We start from the raw sequence: 19,469 nt of genomic DNA on the forward strand, positions 1-19,469 counted from the left end.
CCAGCAGTTTCCCCTGCCTCAACAATGTGGGTCAACTTTAATTGATGCGTCCAAGCTGAATCTGGTTGTGAAGTCAGAGGTTAGTGCTCCACCTTTCTTCAGGGGTGATGGCTCAGATAAGTACTCTGTCCTGGAGTGGGAGGAGCTAATGGGAGTCTACCTAGAGAAGAGGGGTTACACTGGGTCTGAGAATGTTGGGGAGGTGATGTCTAGGCTCATGGGGAGGGCAAGGGATGTGACCAAAGTCTGGATGCGTAACAACCCTGTTGTCACAGATGTTAAGGCAGTGTTCAGTGTTCTCAAGCAACACTTTGGGGATACTGTCTACTCAGGTATGCCATTAGCTGACTTCTATGCAATGAGACCATATGCTAATGAGGGTCCACTAGATTTCTGGATTAGGCTTAACAAAGCTGCAGAAGCAGCTGAACAGTACCTTGTAAGTGAGGGTAGAACCTTGCCCAATCAGTGCTCAGAGTTGGCAGTCATGTTTGTACGTAACTGTCCTGATAAAGAGTTGGCCCAAGTGTTCAAATGCAAACCCCTTCGTGACTGGACAGCCAGTGAGGTACAGGATCGTTTGGATGAACTGTTAAGGGAGCGTAAAGCATGTAGAACACAACTTTCACAGCAGGTGGCTGCTGTCTTCAACTCCCCCCAGGAGGAAGTGGATCCTGAGAGCAGACCTAATGTGTCATCTTTTTCTCGATGTGGCCGTGAACCAGAACAGGCCCAATCTGTATCTGAGGGTGGGACATTAGAGAAGGTTTTGAGTATGCTAGAGAAGGCTCTTGTCAGCAATACTCAGTCTGTGAACAGAGGGCCCCGTAAACAGTTCCCCAAACGTGAGCGTGAGTGCGCTGTCTGTGGAAGCACTAATCACTGGACCAAAGCTCACTGTCAGATGCACCAGCTGTGTTTCAAGTGCTTCTCTCCTGGCCACATGAGCTTTGACTGTAGTGAGACTGGGAAGCGAAAGAGCCCTGTATGTGGGCAGACTGGCAGGTCTCAGGAAAACTAGAAAGTCTCCATTCTGAGGAGGGCAATGTGAGGCAGTCTAATTTTTCCTCCACTGATGATGATATCCAATCTGTTTATTCTTATTTTTGTGAGTCAGTACCCAAGAACAACACAGTAATTTTTCAGAACACAATGAGAATTTCTCAGAATGACAGTTTGTTTTACACCACCGTGCTAGTACAGGATAAAGTTGAGCTGAAGGGGATGTTAGATAGTGGGTCCATGGCTACTACTCTGCGCGCAGATATTGTACCTCGGTTGAGGGAGGCAGGAGTGGTAGAGGGGAACTTTCTAGCTCCTTCAGACATCATACTGGTGGGTTGTGGTGGGACGCAAACTAGCCCAGTGGGCATGTGTGACTTGAAACTACAGCTTTATGGCTTCAGTTATGTAGTCCCAGTGCTGATTGTAGATGGGCAGGTTGATGAACTCATTGTTGGCACTAACGTGTTGAAGTCTCTGATTAGACAGTTCAAATCAAATGACAGCTACTGGCAGGTGGTGGGTACGCCAGGTCCCTCTGGACAGTGTGAGGACAGCCAGTTCCTGCGTCTCCTATCAAATCTGGAGAGATGGAGAGGAGACTCCATCCCAGATAAAGTGGGCACCATTAAGTTGAAGAGGGCAGTAACGCTCCAACCCATGAGTGAGCATCTTGTGTGGGGCCGCTTACCCCCAAAGACAAAACTCTCTGTGGGCAGTACTGTTGTTGTCGAACCCAGCACGTCTCGTTGTGTGAATCGACACATACTAGTAGGGAGAGTAGTTACGCCTCTGTGGGGGGATGGATGGCTCCCTGTGAAGATTGTGAATCCAACAACTTCGCCAGTTACCCTGAGACGAAATGCTAAAGTGGCAGATGTGTACCCTTGTATTGCATTGGAGGATTTTGATGATGTCAAGCAGAAAGCTGCTTACCAGAACGTGGCAAAAGCACAATGTGACAGCTCACATGGCAGTCTTACAGCCAAGAGTTCAGTTGATGGCAGTGTAGTTAATGGAAACAGTACACTGAGCAATCTTGGACTTCAAGGCCTGTCGGTTGAGGAGTGTCCAGTCTCACAGTTCTGGAAAGACAAACTTGTCGGTTTAATTGAGAAGTATGACACGGTGTTCTCTAGACATAGCCTGGATTGTGGAGAGGCAAAAGAGTTCTGCCATCGCATACGGCTGACTGATGACCGCCCATTTCGATTACCTTATCGTAGGCTTTCTCCAGCTGATTACCAAAAACTCAGGGAAACACTGGATGATATGGAGGAAAAGGAAATCGTCAGAAAATCCAGCAGCGAGTATGCCTCACCATTGGTGCTGGTATGGAAAAAGAATGGGGACTTGCGTCTATGTACTGACTTTAGGTGGTTAAACGCCCGCACAGTGAAGGATGCTCATCCACTGCCTCATCAGGCTGATGTACTGGCGGCGCTGGGAGGTAATGCCTTCTTCAGCACAATGGACTTGACATCAGGGTACTACAATGTGCCACTGCATGAAGAGGATAAGAAATACACTGCCTTTTCCTCTCCTTTAGGTCTGCACGAGTACAATCGTTTGCCTCAGGGCCTTTGCAACAGCCCGGCTACGTTTATGAGAATGATGCTGACCATCTTTGGGGACCAAAACTTTCTAAGTCTCCTTTGCTATTTGGATGATCTGATGGTTTTTGCTAAGACGGAGGAAGAGAGTCTGCAGAGACTTGAGATGGTTTTCCAGCGGTTGCAGGAGCACAATCTTAAACTGTCTCCGTCTAAGTGCAAGTTTTTGAGGAGGTCTGTTAAGTTTTTGGGCCACATCATTTCTCAGGAGGGCGTAGCCACTGATCCTGCTAAGATTCAAACCATTTTGAATGTGACTGAGAGTGAGATGATGGAAGCTGATGGTGTCACTCCGTCTCCTAGCAAAATCCGTTCTTTCCTTGGTATGGTAGTATACTATCAACACTACATTGAGAATTGTTCCATGGTTGCTAGGCCATTGTTTCAGCTGACTACAGGTCAGAAGAAGCCTAGGAGAGGCAAGGGCAGAAAGAGGCCTGGTCCCTCTCGCAGGCTCACTGCTGCAGACTGGACTGCCGAGTGTCAACTCGCTTTTGAAGCTTTGAAAGCAGCACTAGTTGACCAGGCACTGCTGGCTCATCCAGATTTTTCTCAGCCATTTTTGCTTTCTGTTGATGCATCTACTAGTGGTTTGGGAGCGGTACTATCCCAAGTGCAAGATGGGAAGGCCATAGCCAGGCCAATAGCTTTTGCTAGTAAATCTCTTAATCATGCACAATCCAAGTATCCTGCTCACCGGCTGGAATTTCTAGCCATGAAATGGGCCATTCATGATAAGTTCAGCCATTGGCTGCGAGGGCATAAGTTTACGGTGTGGACCGACAACAATCCACTCAAATATATTCTTACAAAGCCGAGACTTGATGCATGTGAGCAGAGATGGGTTGCAAAGCTGGCACCTTTTGATTTTGATATCCAGTACATACCAGGGCCCAAGAATGTCGTTGCTGATGCTTTGAGCAGAGAGCCATTTGTCCGCCCCAAAGTTCTGCACCGACTGACAAGAATTCCATATGATGTCCTGCTGGAGGAAGCCAGAGGTCTTCGACTGGATGATGTACAAGACATGTTCCGTCTCTCCTGTGAGCAGCCCGAGGCTGGCTGTGGAACGTCTATGGCTCCTGGGAGTGAGTTGAGTAGAGCTGGAGACGATGTCAGTGGGTTGGTTTCCTGTGAAGAGGTGTCTGCTGTCCTCCAAGCCCATCGCCGATGGGATGATGGTGCCACAGTGAGGTCCGTTTCACATGTGCAGCACCTTGAGAAGTTGATGTCCATGGGTCAGAGCCCTTTACCTGTCCTTACACACAAGGAGCTGTATGATAACCAGTCACTGGATCCTATCATCAGCAGAGTAATGTTCTTTGTAGATAGAGGCCGGCGCCCATCTAGGAGAGAGCGAGTCTTTGAAGCTAAAGAAACAGTTTATACTCTAAGACAGTGGGGGAAACTCACCACGCGGTTAGGGATTCTGTATCGTGTCTCAAAACACCCAGTGAGTAAGAAGAAAATATTCCAGTATGTCGTACCTGTGTCTTTGAGAGGCCTTGTGTTGAAGGGAGTTCATGATGATGCTGGTCATCAGGGTCAGCAGCGCACATTGTGGCTCACGAGACAGCGGTTTTACTGGGAATCTATGGAGAAGGATGTCAAGGAATATGTGGCCCACTGTAAGAGATGTGTGTTGAGTAAAGCACCTGAGCCTGAAGCAAGAGCCCCACTTGTCTCCATTGTGACAACGGCACCTTTAGAACTTGTGTGTATTGATTTCTGGACTGCCGAAGATTCAAACAACAAGTCTATTGATGTGTTAGTAGTGACTGATCACTTTACTAAGCTGGCCTGTGCGTATCCATGTCCAAACCAGTCTGCTAAGACTGTTGCTCGTGTTCTCTGGAATAATTTCTTCTGCATTTATGGGTTCGCTGATTGCATCCATTCTGACAGGGGTGCAAACTTCGAGAGTTTACTTATTGCAGAATTACTTCAGTTATCTGGTGTTGAAAAGTCCCACACCACACCTTATCATCCCATGGGTAACGGTCAAGCAGAACGTCTGAATCGCACACTGGGTGGGATGATTAGAGCTCTGCCAGCTAGGTCTAAGGCTAAATGGCCTCAGATGTTGAACACATTGACATTCTCCTATAACTGCACTGTTCATGAGACTACTGGGTTTCCACCCTTCTTCTTGATGTTCGGACGCACCCCTAGGTTGCCGGTAGATGTTATGTTTGAAAGTGTGCTGTTGGATGGGGACACAGTAGATGTGGATAAGTATGTCCAGTCTCTGGGTGAGGATCTGAGAGAGGCCATGACATTGGCCCAGCAGCATGCCAGTAAGCAACAAAAGAGACAAGCCGAGGTCTACAACAGACGGTCTAAGGGTCACTCGGTGCAGAAGGGAGATAGAGTTCTACTTGCTAACAAGGGGGAGAGGGGCAAGAAGAAACTGGCTGATCGCTGGGAGAGTGTGGTGTACATAGTGGTTGCAAAGAACAGCTCACTGAACACATATCGTATCCAACACCCTACCACTGGACGCATCAAAACTGTGCATAGGAACCTGATTATGCCAGTCAACTTTCTGCCTTTACCTTCGTGGGAGGAACCTGAGGGTCACGGATCTCTATCGAGTGGTGACGTGATCTCTGAGATGTCTGCAATGTCCAGCCAAATGGATGGGAGTGACGCCAGGACTGTCCACTGGGTAGCAGGCCTTCCTGAGTCTTCTGGGAGGATACTCCAAGAGGATGGTGAAGTCCCGGCTGATGGAAGTGAGGTGGAACAACCGTATGAAGTCCCCTTAAGTGAGGTGTGCTCAGCAGAAGTGGACCAGAGAGATATCCCCGAAGCCTACAAGAGTTCTGATTGCGAAACTCCATTCAGTGTGGATGATGTTACCTTGGTTGAAGATGCTTCGTCAGTGTGGTCTGTGACAATCTACCAGGATTCTGATCAGTCGTCTGACACTACTAGTGTTGAGTCGGTAACTGAAAGTGTGCTGGCTCCGGAGATGCGGATCTGTAGTACTCCCCATCCTGAGGTTAGACCTCTGAGCAGGGTTAGTGCTGTCTGTGACATTCCTGCTAGGTTTGTGGGTGAGGGTGTTCGGACTAGACTGGGTAGACTTATTAAGCCAGTGGATAGGTTAATCCAAACTATGTCTACACAGGAAATGAAACAGTTCTTGTTTTCTCAGTGACGGTAGGATATTGCCTACCTTTTCTTTTGTAGGAATGTAGGAAATCTAAGCATGTCTTAGAATGATTTGTGGGTTTGTCTAATATATTTGACAATTCATGTAACTTTGTGTGTAGTCCATCGGCATAAAATGTATATGGCATTTTTCGTATACGGTTGAATAAGGGATTAGCTACCCCTTATTTTTCCTAATCCTTCGCGGGATAGCTTTTCAGCTGATCGACCATTTGTGGGTCTAGAATTAAGGGACTACACTGGGTTACTCTGTCGCCCTGTGGGTGTGAATTTTTTTTCTTTCTTTGCTTTGTTACCTTTGAGGTAATGTGTTTTGTTTTGGGTCTATAATCTAGTGTAAAACAGTGGGGGTGAATGTAGCAGTGTGATGTTGTTCCCCTAGATTACGCACCAAATTGCACACAAGGACCAATTCAAATAGGCCAGGTCAAGAGGGGATGTTAATAATCTGGTAATAATAATAATAATTCAGTGTATTTTTTTATTTAATTACAGCTGCATAGCTAATGTTTTTATTTGGTGTACAAACACTTTTTCATACCAATATTGTACATACAAGTGATTGTAAAAGTTTTGTATACTTTGGTTTGGCCCATCGCGGGTTATCTGTATCCCCATACCACTTTATCGTTCTCTTTTGCCTGACCCTCGGCTAGCAAGGTATGTTGTCCTTGGCTCCGAAACTGTTTAATATGGAACCGTCATAAGGTTATACAATGTACTGTTTTGCAACCATACGTTTGTTATAGTGTGGACAGTGTAGGAATTTATGTTAACAAGTTTCACAGAGCTCACTGACTGGGGTATCTGTTGTAACTTCTAAGTACTTGTGACAGTGGTTGAGTGAGTGTACATGTGCTCGCGCAGGTGCCGGATAGCTGTGACTGCACCAAGGGTAACGTGTGTGTTGTCTCTTCGTGTGCAGGTATGTCTTTTATTTTGTCAGAATTATGTTCTGTATAGTTTTACTTGTATATGCTGTTGTGCAGCGAGTGTGCACGCAGCACCTGTTAATTCCTTTTGGCGCTCTTTTGCCTGACCCTCGGCTAGCAAGGTGCCGGAGAGCTGTGACTGCACCAAGGGTAACGTGTGTGTTGTCTCTTCGTGTGCAGGGCAAATAAAAAGATTTCAACGAGCAGACCATCAGTTGTGGCAGCGTCTTCATTAAGAATTACACAACGCAGAACGAACCACGCTACATTTGCTTGACATCATGGGAAAGTCAAAAGAAAATCAGCTAAGACCTCAGGAAAAATATTAGTAGACCTCCACAAGTCTGGTTCATCCTTGGGCGCAATTTCCAAATGCCTGAAGGTACCACGTTTATCTGTATGAACAATAGTACACAAGTATAAACACAACGGGACCACGCAGCCGTCATACCGCTCAGGAAGGAGACGTGTTCTGTCTCCTAGAGATGAATGTACCTTGGTGCGAAAAGTGCAAATCAATCCCAGAACAGAAAAAGGACCTTGTGAAGATGCTGGAGGAAACAGGTACAAAACTATCTATATCCACAGTAAAACGAGTCCTATATCGACAACCTGAAAGGCCGCTCAGCAAGGAAGAAGGCACTGCTCCAAAACCGCCATAAAAAAGCCAGACTACGGTTTGCAACTGCACATGGGACCAAGATTGTACTTTTTGGAGAAATATCCTCTGGTCTGATGAAACAAAAATAGAACTGTTTGGCCATAATGACCATTGTTATGTTTGGAGGAAAAAGGGGGAGGCTTGCACACCGAAGAACACCATCCCAACCGTGAAGCACGGGGGTGGCAGCATCATGTTGTGGGGGTGCTTTGCTGCAGGAGAGACTGGTGCACTTCACAAAATAGATGGCATCATAAGGGAGGGAAATGATGTTGCTTCAATATATCCACATCTCAAGACATCGGTCAGGAAGTTAAAACTTGGTCGCAAATAGGTCTTCCAAATGGACAATAACCCCAAGCATACTTCCAAAGTTGTGGCAAAATGGCTTAAGGACAACAAAGTCAAGGTATTGGAGTGGCCATCACAAAGCCCTGGCCTCATCCTATAGAAAATTTGTGGGCAGAACTGAAAAGCATGTGCGAGCAAGGAGGCCTACAAACCTGACTCAGCTACACCAGCTCTATCAGGAGGAATGGGCAAAAATTCACCCAACTTATTGCGGGAAGCTTGTGGAAGGCTACCTGTAATGTTTGACCAAGGTTAAACATTTTAAAAGCAATGCTACCAAATACTAATTGAGTATGAAATCTTCAGACCCACTGGCAATGTGATGAAAGAAATAAAAGCTGAAATAAATCACTCTACTATTATTCTGGCATTTCACATTCTTAAAATAAAGTGGTGATCTAACTGACCTAAGACAGGGAATTTTTACTAGGATCAAATGTCAGGAATTGTGGAAAAACTGAGTTTAAATGTATCTGGCTAACTTCCAACTTCAACTGTATCTTTGTAATGATAAAACTTAGGGCCACATACTATACAGTATATGTACAAATAATAATAATTTAAAAAGTACCCCTATTTTTATAGCCTTTGAACTTATTGATCTATACAATATTTTTATATATTTTTTCAATAATAGATCGATCTCTCTAAATCCCCAAAACATGGCACTACAATTCAACTCACTACCTGGGACCCGCCTATTAGTGCTGAGTGATTAATGGTACCATGGTACAGAGGAAATCTATCCAATCTCTTCATTACTGACCGGTCAAGAAGGAGAGTAAGTTATCAAAGAACATTGAGGTACAGCCAGGAGATTTGTGTGTGTGTGTGTGTGGGGGGAGGGGGGTAGTCGAGAAGAAAAGGAGCCTGGGGAAAATAACGCTATTATACTGTAGTTTTAAATAGTGCTAAACACCCTTACATCCCATTCATTTCTCCAATGAGTTACTGACCCATGGGAACATCCCACGCACAAAAGCTTTCTGTGAACTCAACCACCAAGTAGAAATGGAGAAAACACACTAAAGATAGCATTTAAAAGAACTAGTGTTTTAACACTAAAGGTCTTTGAAAATGATGGGTTTGGCTGGCTACTTACTTTATCTGCTTGGAGTTTTTGTAGCGGATGAAGATGACGATTGGGTAAATGTGAACGCTGTGCAGCCTCTCGATGGCATGGGGCGCAATGTCTAGCAGACAGTGACAGTCCTGGGAGAGGAGGACATCTTAGTTCAGTTCTGTTTAAGGTACAACAAGCAACATGATCATACTACATCCAGAATGGATCAAATGAAAGAGACTTCACTTCCGGTACCACAGAACATTGTTAATTGTGATAATCCAAAAACCCAAGGAATTCTTTTGAGGTGGCATAAAATCTGCTATTAATTGACCACATCTTTAAAATTCTACATTTATAAATTGACCCACCTTTCACAAATTCTGAATTATCAAAGGGGAACACTTGTATCTGACAAAAGAGAAGAGGATGTAATGAAGAAGGAATGTTTATCTAGGATCAGGTCCCCCAGTTCATATCTTATTGACTATTATCTGAAAAGGTAAAACTTATCCTAGACCAGCCCTGACGCTGTACCTTCTCTGTTATCTCCTTGATGGAGGCCACGGTGGTCACGTCAAAATGGCCGCTCCTGCGTTTGTAGTCGATGAAGAGGCAGTCTTTGACGCCGCGCTCTATAGCCTGCTGGGACGCCTTCATCACCTCTGAGGAAACCACAGACACACGTCAGAATCACAGAAAACCAGAAACACCAGGGTCATATTCATTAGGCACCAAACAGTAGAAAACAGACTGAAACAGGGATGGACTACCTCAACTTCTCCAATAAGAAATTATAATTTCCATTGCAAAAATGTCTACACACACACACACACAACCCCATAAAGACAAAGTGAAAACATAATTATAGAATTGTTTGCACATTTATTGAAAATGGAATACAGAGAGCCTCCCTAATGGTGTAGTGGTCTAAGGCACTGCAATGCAAAGCTTGAGGCGTCACTACAGACCCGGGTTAGATCCCAGGCTGTCACAACCGGCCGTGACCGGGAGTATCATAGGGCGGTGCACAATTGGCCCAGTCGAAGCGCCCATCCACTTCAAGACCATGATACAAAAAAGCTTTCCGTAAACTAACACTCGCACTTGAATTGACTTTGCTGATAGCTCCTTTGAGGAAAAATGTACTTACTATGACTAAGAAATGTGGTTTCCCCACCCAGCTTTCTTAAGATGCATACACTAAGTCGCTCTGGATAAGAGCATCTGCTGAATGACAAATGTACGTCTTATTTTCTAATTATTTTAAGACAAAGGTGGCTTTTGGAGTGCAAGCAAGAATGTCTGTCAGAAATGGCAGCCTATCCCAAGGGCCCGGTCAAAAGTAGTGCACTATATAGGGAATAGGGTGCCATTTGGAACACGTTCTCTAGGACTTAAAAAAATCTGTCGTGAGTGAATTGCGCTCAGTCGGCAAGTTGGGGTAGCCCTATTTTGTAGATACTTATGTACGCCGTTGTAATGTATTATTAGTATCATATTGTGGTACTATGTTGTACTTTGCTCACCCAGGACACATCTGCAGAACTTCCCGGGGGACTCTTTGACCAGCATGTCCTTGACGGGGTCTGAGAGAGGACCGAGGATCAGAACCGGCCTGGGAGACGCACACTCTACCCTCTGGACCCGCTGGTACGCCAGGCTCACACAGTCTGAGAGGGAGTGAGACACACATATACATGGTCACACACACACAAATGCCCAATACCAAAATCAGTTACACCTAGCCTCTAGGTAGTTATACTCCAGCCCGATTCTCTATCCATGTAAAGGTGTGTGTCCCCTCACCCTCTAGGAATGGTATGGAGTCTGTGCTAATGGCGTCCAGAGCCACCAGTTCCTTGCCATCTTTGGAACCGCTTCGTTTGTGTTTGTGCTTCCTCCTGAAGAAGGATCGCCTGGCGGCGGCAGAGAGGCTCTTACTGTCCTTGTCGTCTTTCAGCTCTGTCATACTGTGTCTACGGTAGAACTCCTGGTCCATCCTGCACAGACATAGGCACACAGAGACACAATACAATTACGAAAGAGCCATGACACGTGTGTGTGTGTGTGTGTGTGTGTGTGTGTGTGTGTGTGTGTGTGTGTGTGTGTGTGTGTGTGTGTGTGTGTGTGTGTGTCTGCATGTCTGAGTGTGTCTCACATGTATTTGCTAGGTATCTGTCCTCTCTGGATCTGCTGTGCATTCTCATCCAGCTGCCAGGCCATCCAGGTGCCAAAGCAGCCCTTTGGTAGAGTATCATCCACATACAGGATGTCATCCTTCTTAAAACTCAGGTCCAGCTCTGCCTCCACTATCCGCTCATAAAGTGCTCTGGAGAGATGGCGGGAGGGGGTAAGGAGGGTAAGAAGAAAGAGTGAGGGAGAGGAAGGAAGAGAGGGTTAAGTGTGTGTGTGCGCATGCGTGTTCAGTGTGTGCAAACCTGCACCCAGTATGGTTGGAGCCCCGTAACTCTTTTGAAGTGTATCTGTGGGGCTGTGTGCATATTTAGTGTCGCTGACATCACGACCCAGCCTGTATGACTAGTGACTGAGGCTGCCATGCAGAGACTCCGATTGAGTCCCAAATGGCACCCTATTCCTTATATAGTGCACTACCTTTGACCAGAGCCCAATGAGGCCTGGTTTATATATATTTTTTTTAATGGGTACTGTATAGGGAATAGGGTGCCATTTGGGACACAACCTCTCAGCTTTCTACAAACTTCTAACAACAAACAGCTGCACTTACCAACAGACTTCCCCCTACTCTTCATTCACTGTATGGTCTGTCTCAGTCTGCCTTGAGCCTACATTGATGCAAAGTGACAGCGCTTGCGCACACACTCTCTACAAGGGCATTTATCCTGGGCCCAATGAAGAGAGTCTCCTCGGTCTGTCCGCAGGTAAACCAACCCTGCTGTATGATAGATAGTATATCTAGGGAGAGAGATGGTGGATGGTCCTCCTGGATGTGGGACCTAATTGCTTTAGATGAAGAGAAAGTGCATTTGGACAGAATACTTTCTGAAGGCATAGAAGTGGAGGTGCATGGAGGTACAGTAGATCGCATAGCGGGAATCAGAAAAACAGGCACTTTGGGGACAGGATATGTGTGTGTACCTGATATAGAAGCCGTCACCCGGTGTGTCTTTGACAATGTTGAAGTCGTCCTGTCGTTGTTGGACTTTGAGAGTGACCGCATCCGCTGGCTTCAGCATCTCTACATACACCTCCTCCACTGTCTTGTTCTTCATGTTTACTGACCCATACTAAGAGAGAGAGAGTTTGAATTTACAAAATCGCCTTCACTGGGGTACTTACATTACACAAACAAATGAAAACAAACGTTCAAATTTCAACCGTAACAAATTAGAACGAAAAGAAGGAGATCGAGAGTGTGAGCGTGCACGAGACAGAGAGAGAGAAGAGGAAAGGAGGAGGAGGGAAACCCCTTGGCTGTATGAAGTGTCCGACCATTGATTAATTCTGGGGGGGAGGAGGATGATGACAGAAGATGAGGAGAATTGCCAGGGGGATGAAAGGTGAAAGCTCTACTGCGTGTTCTGTCCTGATGAAAAAGCTCTAGGTCTGTTTGGAGAACAGAGCTTATTGGGACAGGGAGGGAGCATGCCAGGAATGGGATAGTATGAGTTAGATCGACCACAGTATGTCATGATAGCGAAAGAGAGGGGCAATCGATGAAGGAACAAAGACAGGCAGGAGGAGTGGTAATGAGCTATGGAAGAGATACTGCAGGGTGCAAATTGTTCACTTAGAAAAAGGTTATTATACAATCTGTGTGTGTGTGTGTTAAGGATGTGCACGACTATTCGAAATATCTGAACGGGAATAAAAAAAATATTTCGCCTAATTTAAACTGATTAACACTGAAAAGGCTTTATCTAAATTAAATGAAAATATCCATGTGACATTCTTACATACAAGGATATACCATGACATTTCAAATCTTTCATTTAATGAAACAAACTTATCAATGTTGTTTTTATGACGTGCACCGTGCGCCCCATAAATAAAGACCGGTAACCTTCACGTGAGTAGCTTGTTGTTAATGTTGGCCAATCAAAGCGGCTCAATGCGTAGCAAATGGAGTGAGCGTTCACTAATGCAATGCAAGATGGAATAAAATAACGGAATTAAAAGTTAGGGTAATGAGGAGTAGGCTATAACGAGAAACAGGTAGGCTGTTTTATTTGAATGGGGTTGGGGAGAAAGTGCAGCATATGGCCTTAGCCTTGCTAGTTATAGCTGGGGGAAAACTATTTTCTTGCCACTTCGATACCAAAGTCACTTTTTCGTAGCAGGTTAGGAGACTGAGGTTACGGTTAGGAAAAGGGTTTAGGGTTAGTGAAAATACTAAAAAGTATGTAAATAGCTAGCTTCTGTAGGCTACTCCAGTCAAGACAGGCACTATTATAAAATAACATTGTGACTGCTACAAGTTAGCTAGTCTTGACTGTAGCAAAATGTCCTTTTTGTCTCGCTCTCTCCCTCTGTCTGCTCGCAACACACACCGCCCCATATAAACTCTGCAGGCCGCGGAAGCAATGGAGCCAGCCTCTCCCTCGCGCAGCAGTGCTCAGGTTAAAAACATACGTTAAAAAAAAGATACTAATTTTGAATATCCGGATATCCAACAAAAATAAAAAATATCTGAATAGCAACATTTTTTCAAAACACCCTCCCTAGTGTATCAAATCAAATCTGTGCACATACTGGTTTATATATAACCTACCTCCAGTATGAGGTCCCCAGGCTGCAGCCCCTCTGTTCCCCTAGCAGGGCTGTCCTCTTCCAGACTCTCTACATAGACCCCGCGGAGGTTCCCTCCACACAGCCCCAGCCCCAGTTCTGCCCCCTGGGCTCTGCGCACCGTCACCACCCGTGGTTCACACACCTTACGACTACCCTCTGACAACATCCTGGAGGGGGAGGGAAGAAGTAATACTTTACTGATCCTTACGAAACGGCAATGTGTCTTCTGCTGTATCCAACCCCTGCAATACAAACACACATTAGGTTAGAGAGGCTGGAGCAGTCAGAGGTGTGTTTGTTACCTGATGAAACTATGAGGACTAGTTGTAGGGGTGGTCTGTTTGGAGGAGGGGGTGAGTGTTCCTTCGTCTTGTTCACTCAGAGTGTCTATAGTAGAATGGTTGTCAGGGGTGGTGGCTCCACTGCCATGGGGAGTTGACTGGCTGCTCACCGGCTCCAGACGAGAACTACACACGCAAAGAGAGAGAAACAGAAACCTTAATACCTCAGTCAAATGAATGGGAGAGATAGGTGCCATCTATTTAAAATGGGATAGAGGTGCCAAATGATGCCTGTATATTTCTCCAAATGATTACTTTGGGATTTACATAAATGGCATGGCCGACCACACCACTTTTGAACAATGAATGAGTAACATTTTGTCTTTGATTACCTTTCATTTAAAAAAAAAAAAATCTTCCCAGAGGTTAGTTATGTGGATTGTGAATGGTTTTCCAGCTGTGTGTGTGTGTGTGTGTGTGTGTGTGTGTGTGTGTGTGTGTGTGTGTGTGTGTGTGTGTGTGTGTATGTATGTATGTATGACCTGGAGCGTGAGTGGTGTCCAAGCTGGTACATGTGGGGGTTGTACTGAGCCATGATGGTGATGGTGTCACACTGCTGACCAATTATCAGCCTGGCTTGCTGCTCTGTGGCATTACGCAAGTTAATACCATTATACTGGAGGAGGGGAGATGAAGGAGGAGAGAAAGGCAAGATGTTATTGAAAAAACTTGCTGAAAATAAATAGCACTTCTCAATTGTCATTCTCAGGCATGAACGGCTGACTGTAGGTCACTCTGGATAAGAACTGCTAAATTACAAAAATCCTAAAAGTAATGTTTGATTCCATGAGGGGGGAACTGGAGCATGTGTAGTCTAGATGTGCATGCGACTGCACTGGCTGCAGTCTACATCGTCACATTTATAATTTCCTCCTGAGCTGAAACGGATATGACCCTTAACCCTGGCAGGAAGGCGCAATGAAACAGGAAAAGGTAAGTTACCTCGAGGAGCTGGTCGCCGTACTCCAGCCCGGCCTGATGGGCGATGCTGCCTCCGGTTACCTTGGAGACGAAGATACCGCCGTTCTCGCCGCTGACGATAGAGATGCCAAGAGGCTCCGCCCCTTTGTGAACAATCACATTACGAGGTTCCTCCAGGTACGGCCTGACGGGAGGAAGGGATGAGAAACTTCAGGGCTGCATCTCATCTCCCCTATGAGGGTATTGCCAAAAGTAGTGCACTACATCGGGATTAGGGTGCTATGAAACTCACACATTGATTTTCACAAGACAGAGACATATTACATATCACAGGAAAAACCAACAGATAGAAATAACAGAGTGTGTGTGCTACAAGGAGAAGACAAGCAAAAGATCCAGAGGTTGTGAGGTGGATAGCGTTATCTTCACATTCAGCCTGGTGACTAGCATTGGGCCCAAACACACTCAGAATGCCATCCCATCTGCAAAAGGGCACGGACATTCAGTAGTATGCAGCCTCAGTGAGGACTTCACACATGAAACAAGTGGCCACATCATTTATAGAAGTCCAAACATACAAACACTAAACTGTCAGTGACAATTGAGACGCAGCACACGTCTATCTATCAAATCCGGTTCAAGAGGAATAGTTGAGATGTTTTCTGGATCTTTTCCGTGAAACGCAGGCTAATGTAAACCTGGCATGCACTGACCTGTTCAACTGAGAAGTGGGATGTAGGCCTAGCTGCTGTTCAGGGGTGAGAAATACCACACAACACATGCTTTACACATTCCAAGTCTCTATGGGCTCTGCCTGGAAACAACTCCTGGCTCCTAATCACAAGACGGGGGGGGGGCAAAGAGTTGTTTCTGAAGTGGACCTGTGTCTACATCTTAATTTCAGTATTTCTATCCAACACCAAAGCATGTTAACAGTAAGACCATCAGTCAGTCAGTCAACAAACCTGAGGCTCCTGAGAGAGGAGAACCTCGGCCTAGCAGCCAGAGGGATCCTCAGAAAAGACCTGTTACGGTGCAGAGACCTGGAGACATTTACACACATGGCAGAGAAGAAACAAGAGAGGAGATGGACGAGAGAAAAACAGACAGGAAGTGGACAGGAAGGACAGATAGTAAAAGAAAACAGAGAAATGCAGAGGCCAAACAGGTCTGGTGTGAGAAGAAGAAACTAAATATTACAAAAGGAAAATAGCCTGGTTCCTTCTGCATGTGTTTAGCGAACCCTTCTAACACACAAACATGCACACGTACACATTACACACACTTTTACACTCATGTGCTGCTGCTGCTACTACTTTGTTCTATATTTTACTATTTTTATAATCTATCCTGATGACTAGTCACTTTATCCTGCCTTCATGTACATACCTACTTCAAATATCTGGTACCTCTGCACATTGACCTGGTACTGGTACTCCCTGTATATACCTCCACACTGATCTGGTACTCCCTGTATATAGCTCCACACTGATCTGGTACTGGGAGTCCCTGTATATAGCTTCACATTGATCTGGTACTGGTGATCCCTGTATATAGCTCCACATTGATCTGGTACAGGTACTCCCTGTATATAGCTCCACATTGATCTGGTACTGGTGCTCCCTGTATATAGCTCCACATTGATCTGGTACAGGTACTCCCTGTATATAGCTCCACATTGATCTGGTACTGGTGCTCCCTGTATATAGCTCCACATTGATCTGGTACTCCCTGTATATAGCTTCACATTGATCTGGTACAGGTACTCCCTGTATATAGCTTCACATTGATCTGGTACTGGTAGTCCCTGTATATAGCGCCACATTGATCTGGTACAGGTACTCCCTGTATTTAGCTCCACATTGATCTGGTACTCCCTGTATATAGCTCCATTATTGTGTATTTTATTTTATTCCTCGCATTACTATTTCATTTTTAAACTCTGCATAGTTGGGAAAGGCTCGTAAGCATGCATTTGATGGTAAAGTCTACACCAGCTGTATTCAGCGCATGTGACAAATAACATGTAATCATTCCACTGGCATGGTCAGAGGAGTTGGCTAAAGCACAAACAGATCTGGGACCAGGCTACAAGGAGAAATGACAGCAACACTCAACTGACCTTTATACTGCATATACCAAGAGCATTATAGCTGATATATAATCAACGCATCATACACTTCCTACCTGTACTCCTTTAGACCAGTGTTATTCAATCTATTCTAGTACTAGTCCAACTGAGTTGCCTTTAATTGAACCTTTATTCAACTAGGCAAGTCAGCTAAGAACAAATTCTTATTTACAATGACGGCCTACCCCAGCCAAACCCAGACGACGCTGGGACAATTCTGCGTCGCTCTATGGGACTCCTAATCACAGCCAGTTGTGATACAGACAGCTAACAAAGGGCCTGGTGATTATTTGACCAATTGAATCAGGATTGCTAGTAGTGGAAAAGAGCAAATTTAAAAAAAACTGCTGGGGACACTCCAATCCACATCATGTTTTAGACCGTCCAGCCCTATCGCACATTTGTCGTCTTTCCCATCCTACCGGTCTTTCCTCTCTTTCCGCTCTCCAATTGGCACAGGGCTGACGGAGATTCTGGGAAGGGTGGATATGGAGCTCTGTGATTGGCTGCTGGCGAAGGAGGAAGTCTCCAGGTTCAGAGGTGATTGGGGGGGAGTGATGAGGCTGGGGCTGCTGCACTCTGAATGTGACAGGGAGCCTGGAAAGGGGGGGCAGGGAGAGAGGGTAAGAGACTTTAAATGAGATATTAAGATGAGATCGTACTTCATTAATTCCCAAGGGAAAATGTGTTTGTCATTCTTACAACCATAGTAAAAACAATTAAAATACTCACAACAGTTAAAACATGGTAGTAGAGCGAAAGCAAGAGTGAGAAAGGGAAAGAATTGGTCCATAGTTACAGTGTCATTTCTCAGACAGGTAACCAGGTTGTAAATATCCTGACACAAGCATGTTAACCCCCAGCTTTAATGGCCCAGGACACAAAATCTATATGGTTAAAGTGTTTCCCTGTGTTTAGTGTTATGACTGTGGGGATTCCAGCTTGTTCAGCAGTAGATTACAGAACAGCACCTTTAAATGACCTGCTAACAGGGCTGTCACATCTCAGAGAAAACACAAGTGTAGTCAGCTGTTTGATTTGGAATAATGTTATTTAGTTGAGTGGAAAATGAGCATTCTAAAGTCCCCTTGGGACCAGAGTCAGGTAATATTAGTCGAGAGGTACAGTATTCAGGGAATAGGCATCTTAATATGTGTTCATTCATCCATCCACTCATTTGTTAATTCATTAATTTGTCTATCCACCCACCCATCAATATTTTTGTTAACTAATTTGTTTGTTCAATTTTGCATCGATCCATCCATGCATGTACCTCTGTCAGAGCCCAGCATAGATCGAGGGTAGCGGGGAGTGGAGGGGATCTTTATCCTCTCGTTCCGGTACTGGACATTACTGGAAGAATCTGATGCAATAGAGGAAAAGTCCATCAGTGTGTGTGTGTGTGTGTGTGTGTGTATAATATAAGTATTTTGTGTGTGTGTGTGTGTGTGTGTGTGTGTGTGTGTGCGCACGCTTGTATAACACGAGCGCGTGTATGTGGCGTGCGTGCATGGGTGACTGACCAAGGCCCAGGCGAGCACTGGAGGGTAGTGAGTTGGTACCATGGGAGGTGCGGCTGCTGCGTGACGAGGACTCGGAGTAGTCTGCTGCTGGACGTTTTTGGCTCAGGTCCAGGCTCAGACGCCCCTGGTGCTGCGGACTGACACACACACACACTCTTCCTACATAATTCATGGGTTGAACATAGCGTCACTAACGTCTTTTTATGAAAGTCATCTTAGGGAACGGTGCACGACTGAACGTGTTAATCAATACATTCTCAAACAGCACGACATCTCCAAAGGAGGCAACTAATTAGTCGGAGAACCTTTGGTCATCATTGTAATGTCATCAGATTGACTTTAGATGTAGCATAACATTAGCTAGCTAGCTAAGATTGAGGGGAGAGCACCGGATTTCAGCTAGCTAACATTAGCATTGCAAGGTATTTTTAACTAACTTACCTTACCTTACTAAAGGCAACATTGCCATAAAGAAAAATTGCCTTCATCATAATGATGACCAAGTTGTTTCCTACTAAATATTTGCCTACTTAAAAGCAATGTCATATTTTCAAGCCAATAATTTAGACTAAACGATCATTTGACCCCTTGAGGAATGACTGGGCTCCACTTGATTTTCAGGGTAGTTATTCTGTCTGGGGTAATTACCTGGGCTGTTGGTTGTTGTGCTGGTGTTGGCAGATCTGGGAGGAGACAGAGGGACAGTTGTTGGTGTGGACTCTGTGGCTGCGGACTGTGTAGACTGGGTTCCTCATCACTGCGGTCACCGCTGGACACGGGGCCAGGCCACGATGGGCCGAGTCTGTTAGAACACACACACACTGATTAGAGAACAACAACCACCACACTGGTTAAATAGGAGCAACACACACTGGCTAGAGAGGCTCCAGATAGAAATGTGTTATGGGTCCTCCTGAGTAGTGCAGCGGTCTAGGGCACTGCATCGCAGTGTTAGAGGCGTCACAGTACAGACCCGAGTTC

The 19,469-nt window shown here is 45.4% G+C and overlaps 1 protein-coding gene across 6 annotated transcripts in view; it reads right to left on the bottom strand.

The window, feature by feature from the left end:
* dlg5a (discs, large homolog 5a (Drosophila)) overlaps nucleotides 1-19,469 on the bottom strand; it is a 63,079-nt gene that overhangs the window by 5,038 nt on the left and 38,572 nt on the right. For 2 of the 6 annotated variants that reach the window (XM_055928915.1, XM_055928898.1), the window contains exons 19-33: nucleotides 19,137-19,290; nucleotides 18,489-18,625; nucleotides 18,239-18,328; nucleotides 17,388-17,562; nucleotides 15,800-15,877; nucleotides 14,856-15,018; nucleotides 14,396-14,529; nucleotides 13,875-14,039; nucleotides 13,553-13,739; nucleotides 11,920-12,068; nucleotides 10,961-11,131; nucleotides 10,609-10,802; nucleotides 10,329-10,472; nucleotides 9,337-9,464; nucleotides 8,839-8,948 (exon numbers count right to left, since the gene is read on the bottom strand). In XM_055928915.1, coding sequence (XP_055784890.1) covers nucleotides 8,839-8,948; nucleotides 9,337-9,464; nucleotides 10,329-10,472; nucleotides 10,609-10,802; nucleotides 10,961-11,131; nucleotides 11,920-12,068; nucleotides 13,553-13,739; nucleotides 13,875-14,039; nucleotides 14,396-14,529; nucleotides 14,856-15,018; nucleotides 15,800-15,877; nucleotides 17,388-17,562; nucleotides 18,239-18,328; nucleotides 18,489-18,625; nucleotides 19,137-19,290 — 2,179 coding nt within the window. Of the gene's footprint in view, nucleotides 1-8,838; nucleotides 8,949-9,170; nucleotides 9,211-9,336; nucleotides 9,465-10,328; nucleotides 10,473-10,608; nucleotides 10,803-10,960; nucleotides 11,132-11,919; nucleotides 12,069-13,552; nucleotides 13,740-13,874; nucleotides 14,040-14,395; nucleotides 14,530-14,855; nucleotides 15,019-15,799; nucleotides 15,878-17,387; nucleotides 17,563-18,238; nucleotides 18,329-18,488; nucleotides 18,626-19,136; nucleotides 19,291-19,469 lie in introns of all 6 variants that reach the window. The other 4 variants (XM_055928941.1, XM_055928923.1, XM_055928906.1 and 1 more) reach the window with 4 other exon arrangements.

The sequence above is a fragment of the Salvelinus fontinalis genome, chromosome 1 (genome assembly GCF_029448725.1).
Source record: "Salvelinus fontinalis isolate EN_2023a chromosome 1, ASM2944872v1, whole genome shotgun sequence".
NCBI classification, from domain to species: Eukaryota; Metazoa; Chordata; class Actinopteri; order Salmoniformes; family Salmonidae; genus Salvelinus; species Salvelinus fontinalis.